Below are 6000 nucleotides of genomic sequence, written 5' to 3'. Positions count from 1 at the left end.
TTTTTTTTCATATTTTCGTATTTAAATTGATGAAATTTATAAAAATATATAAATTATATCGTGAATTTTCATAATTAGTACTCAAAATATCTATTAAATTAATAAGAGGGGAGAAAAAAGTGTACTTAAATGATCGTTAAGACCCCCCAACTCCTTCTTGGTTTTTTTTCATATTTTCCCATTTAAATTGTTAAAATTTATAAAAATATATAAATTATATCGTGAATTTCCATAATTAGTACTCAAAATTTCTATTAAATTAATACAAGGGAAGAAAAAATTGTACTAAATTGATCGTTAAGTCCCCTCAACTTCTTCTTGATTTTTTTTTCATATTTTCGTATTTAAATTGATGAAATTTATAAAAATATATAAATTATATCGTGAATTTTCATAATTAGTACTCAAAATATCTATTAAATTAATAAGAGGGGAGAAAAAAGTGTACTTAAATGATCGTTAAGACCCCTCAACTCCTTCTTGATTTTTTTTTCATATTTTCCCATTTAAATTGATGAAATTTATAAAAATATATAAATTATATCGTGAATTTCCATAATTAGTACTCAAAATTTCTATTAAATTAATACGAGGGAAGAAAAAATTGTACTAAATTGATCGTTAAGTCCCCTCAACTTCTTCTTGATTTTTTTTTCATATTTTCGTATTTAAATTGATGAAATTTATAAAAATATATAAATTATATCGTGAATTTTCATAATTAGTACTCAAAATATCTATTAAATTAATAAGAGGGGAGAAAAAATTGTACTAAATTGATTGTTAAGTCCCCTCAACTTCTTCTTGATTTTTTTTTCATATTTTTCTATTTAAATTGTTGAAATTTTAGAAAAATATATAAATTATATCGTGAATTTTCAAAATTAGTACTCAAAATTTCCATTAAATTTATACGATAGATGAAAAAAATGTACTTAATAGATTTCTAAAACATCCCAACTTCTTATTGTTTTTTTAATGTTATTTCTGAATTCACATTAATGAAATTTTTCCGTAGTATGATTAAAATCATTAATTCTCATAATTCGAACCCAAAATTCGTGTCAATACTATACGAGGGAAATAAAAAATTAAAATAGCGTATCCTTAAAATCTCCAATTTAGTACTACGTTTTTGTCCTAAATGCATAAAAATTTTCCGGAATTCAAAATTCCAATATAGCCAATAGAAAATTGACTCGAATGACATTCGAGGGACAAAAAAAGTATTAATTAACTCGTTTCACTACGCCTACATTCCTTTTCTGTTTTTTATTAATGGAATTTCGTTTTCGGTCTAAATCAACTCAACCTCTCATCAATTTAGCAAAAAGTACATCGACACGCGATCTCCTAATATCTTTTTATTCTCGTTATTCGAAAAAAAAAATAACTGCGCGCCATATACATTTCCTAACAAAGTGATCTGTTGAACTGAACTCCATTCACGTATAAAGTAAACCACCGAAATTCATTTTATTACATCGAAGTGTGTTGAATTATTATCAAACACTCGCTTATCCAGCTTCTAATTCCGCTAAATGTTTACACAAACTTATACGGGATGTTAACAAAAAGTACAGGCCTCAATGTGCTATTCCATAGAATTTCAACGAGGAGATGAAAAGGTGAAACAAAAAAATTATAAAATGATTAAAATAGAAAATAAAAATAACACCATTGACACTAACACAATCACTGCTGTTATTGAGCTAACTGGTGGGCTAGTCGTGGACTTATTGGCGCACGTGGTAAGTATATTATTGACGAGGGGTGTTAAATGTGTAAATATTAGCTCCGCTAGTGGTTTTTGAAGTTTTATATTGTTATTATTGGAACGAATTGGATTTAGAAGGCGTTTTCAATTTGCCAGCAATATCTGGCGCTTCTCTATTCCGATAGTTTCTCGAAGAATCCTGGACTTGAAGGAGCGGAATTGGGCGATGGTTTTGGTTCTATTGGAATAGATTCTGTCTTTGGTATGGACACGTTTTTGGGCAAGTATGCAGGAATGTAGAAAATATCGGAATTAGTGACAGACAACAAGTTTTCTTTGACTCCCGTTCCTATATGGGCCAAACAAATCACCGTATTTCCGTCAGAGCTGAGGAACACTTGTTGTCTGTCACTAATTCTTATATTTTGTACTTTAACTGAGGCCGAATAACACTTTCTGAAATAGAGTCTCCTGCCGAGGAAATTGAGGTTATAAAACATATAATATTGACGTTTCGACTACATTCTGTTTTCATTTAAAATAATGAGGTAAAAGTTTGAATAAATGAAATTATTGTTATTTTTCTAGTTTTAGTTTTCATTGAAAAAAATGGTTAGTTCTGAAAAACGCGTGCCTCGAAATAGTGTCTTATAAATTTTGTTTACTAAATAACTATTTTTAATTTACGAAGTAATTTTTCAAAATCCTCTTACTCTATATACTGAATACACCAACACTCACGATAACACTTTCTGACGCCCGTTTCGATAACCAAGTTATCTTCTTCAGAGACTGAAGGTAAACCAAAAAATTTTTCCTACCAATAAACCTTCTCTCGTGAAAATTAGTTCCAGCGGGAGAAATCTCCTTGGCGGGAATTTTCACATTCATTTCTTGATTGCTAAACTTCTCTTCGTCTATATTTCAAATGAGCTATGTGATCTTTAAGCCGAACAATAACGGATCTCCTAGTCTGCCCAATATATTTTCCGTACACAATTACCACAGCTAATTTCTTTTACAAATTAGAATTGTTACATGTCAAGTATTTAAGCGAATAAATAAATAATGATTCGCGAACGTATAAAATCCATTTATTTATTAATCAACTATTGGTTTTAAGAGATTCCTATGATAATACATTTAACGACATTAAATGATCGCTTTAAGCTAACAAGATAATAGAAAAATATAGGTTAAAATTGATTTTAACCTCTGTATATATTTGTGGTTTCTATGGCTATCCTTTATTAAATATTAAACTCGCCGGATGGTATTAAACTTCTGAACAGATATTCAATTGTTTTGTACAAGCACATCAACTTCGCATTTCCTTCTAAAAAATTATATAAAGGAGTTCGGGAGTTTCCGTTTATTCAATTATAGTTTCTATGGGAACATTTTTAATTCAAAGTGTTTTTAATATTATTGTGATTATATTGATTAATTAAAAATTTATTGATTAGGAACACGTTAACTTTATTTTAATGTTAAACACCATCGATAGTGGGTGATTTGTTATACACGTGAGTATTTATTAACACTCTGATATTTGTAGTTAGATGACAAAAACCGATACGTCGGAATCTCACCATTATGAGATTTTTATACCTTCTGACTTTTTTTGCTTCATAAGATGGCAAAAGAGATTGGTCTTGGTTTTGCTGTCTTGGTCTTTGTCTTGTAGCAATGCAAGACCAGCTAAAGACTCGCAAGACCAAGACCAAGACCAAATGTACAAGACCAAGACCAATAACTAGTTGTGCAAGACTTTTGCAGTCTTGCTTCATTTTCATTTAATTCGATAATGTTCCAAATTAATTCTTACAAAATGAGTATTTCCACTTCAGAATATTATAGAAGCAATTTGAATTTTGAATAAGTTTAGCTAATTTGAATAAAAATATGTTATTGCACCAAAACATCCGCTGTTTCAGCCGGATTTTACAGTTAGGATGATACATGGATCTAACATCCATTCTTCCATTGACCTGTGTACAAAAACTCTTTGCTTAGACCCATCATTCTTGACACATCATTCCATAAAACTCTCTCCCAGTTTTCATACAATCAATTTTTATGTTGTTAAGTTCAATGCAACCTATTAATTTTAATTTGACTTCTTAAAAGAGGTTTCATCACTGCCCTTCTTCCTAAAAGACCAGCTTCTCTCAATCTTTTTTTCACTGTAGAAGTACTCGAAGGCAAATTACTAGATTCATTGATCTGAGCTGTTATCTCTGGGCACGTTTACTAAGCGTGTTTACTTTAGCCAAAGCTCCTGGTGGCTGCATATTTTTTCGTTTCGTATGCGAACTTCACAAAAAGATGTTTTACTGCACGTTCTTGCGTGCTAAAGGTCTAACTGGTCCTTAACTACAATTGAGTACTAAATAAATATGCATGTATAAAAGAATAAATACTCCAAAAAGATCAAAACTTAGACGTTTGGTGATTTTCCAGCATTATCTCTAGAAAAATGTATTCGGTTTTTTAATAATAACTCTGCTTCCCTTTAAGCTTTTTGCATTCATCCATACATCATTTTGTAGGGAATTTCATAAACTACAAAACCATGAGAGTTGCAATCCTTCTAGGCTCTTTTCTTCAGAGAATTTTGATGTTAAAGTGTGAAAAAGACTCTCCCTTAGCATTGAAATCAATACTTTAAACGCTTATATCTCGTTTAATTTTCAAACTACGTGAGTTTAAAACAAGCACAATGTTCAGTAAAATAAAAGCTAAATGTCAGTTACAAAAATATTCTTTCATCGATTCAATAGTTTTTGAGATATTTTGAAAAAATAACCGAAAATTAATCGAAAAAAAAAATTTCAAATTAAACAACTTTTTTTCAAAATATACGAGTTCCAAACCATTCAAACTTTTGGAACGTGCTGTTAGGGCTTAAACAAAGATAATTTCACATGGGCTACTACATAACTCGCTTAATTTTCATGCTAGACGGTTTTATAAAAGATCATTTTGAAGGTCTTAAAAAGTATTTTAAAGATGATTATCACAATTTTTTATGAAAAATCGATCGTTTTTCAGTTATTTCAGCCCAAACCTCTGCATACATTTACGAAAAAGAAAAAATTGGCTTTCAGTGATTTATAAGTTGCTGAATATTATTTAAAAAATTCAATTTAGAACTAGTAATTTCTTTGTTTTTTTATAAGCTTCAATTTTGATAAGAATAATTTTTTCCTGAAAATGCGTAATCGAGTTTTTCGTGAAAAAATGTTGAAAAACGTGTTTTTTTTTTAATTTTCAATCGCGAATAACTCAGAAGTTATTGAGTTAAATAAAAAACTTTATTCAACATTTTCTTCATAAAATTCAATTCCTATCGAATCCTGGTGTTAATTTGAAATTTACACCCCCGAGTAAGGGTGGCATCCAGCCCTGGGGTGGAATGGGCACCAAATCAGGTTTGTTATTTGCATCATTTAGGATCCTCAAATAACGGAAACTGTTTCCTGTGACCTTTTTTTGTGCATTATTTTGAAATTTAATCGATGGATTATAGGATGGGCAAAAACTTGTGGATATCATATCTTTCTTTTTTAACGTTTTGTTTATATTTATTTTCTTTCATTTCAGTTGTGGGTTCTTTCAAATAATTTGAATACACTCATGGTTTTTTCATATATCAATTCGGAACGGCATAAAATGGAACAGCAGAATGGGAAAGAATCCAATTCGCTTTCTATTGAATCTGAAAGAATTGGATCGGCTGGTAAGTTTTTAATAACATTTATTTAACAAAAAAACATAGTCGAATCAGGATATTTATCAAAAGAAAAAGTTTATTTCTCCCCAAAGGATTAAAATCACATCGCCGATGAGGCTTATAAATCGGAGCTTCTACACCTTTACCAAGAAATCGATTTGAAAGTTGGTTACTCAACCAATTACCATACTTTTTATCAAAATGTGGGAGCCCTAAATCATGCATAATAAGTACAGATCTTCGCTCATTTAATATCAAATCTTCTAATATCTCAAATGAGTAATTTTTTACTCATTTGACCACCACCATTTCAATTTTCATGTAGAATGTAATAACCTATTAGTTTCTTGAATGAAGTTGCAGTAACCTCTAATTAGTGTTGATGATTAATACATTTATATTTGATAAAAAACCGATGCCAAGACCTTACTTCCAAATGGAACGGTCTTTGCCTTCTTTGGAGCCGGTTCTCCTTTTTCAGTCCATTGTTTTGATTGTTATTTTTAACTCTGTGAAACATTGCCACGATGCTATCTTTGTTCCTTGG

At 30.0% G+C, this 6000-nt stretch overlaps 1 protein-coding gene across 1 annotated transcript in view; it reads left to right on the top strand.

Moving 5' to 3' along the window:
* The first annotated feature begins 3017 nt into the window (after nucleotides 1-3017).
* Nucleotides 3018-6000, top strand: part of LOC130892456 (anoctamin-4) — a 34965-nt gene continuing 31982 nt past the window's right edge. Inside the window, exons 1-2 of the mRNA XM_057797887.1 lie at nucleotides 3018-3243; nucleotides 5324-5459. Coding sequence (XP_057653870.1) covers nucleotides 5357-5459 — 103 coding nt within the window. The 5' untranslated portion in view covers nucleotides 3018-3243; nucleotides 5324-5356. The remainder of the gene's footprint in view (nucleotides 3244-5323; nucleotides 5460-6000) is intronic.

This window comes from Diorhabda carinulata, chromosome 4, assembly GCF_026250575.1.
Source record: "Diorhabda carinulata isolate Delta chromosome 4, icDioCari1.1, whole genome shotgun sequence".
Classification (NCBI taxonomy): Eukaryota; Metazoa; Arthropoda; class Insecta; order Coleoptera; family Chrysomelidae; genus Diorhabda; species Diorhabda carinulata.
The sequence above is the reverse complement of the archived record's forward strand: the minus strand, read 5'-3'. Positions and strand labels throughout refer to the sequence as shown.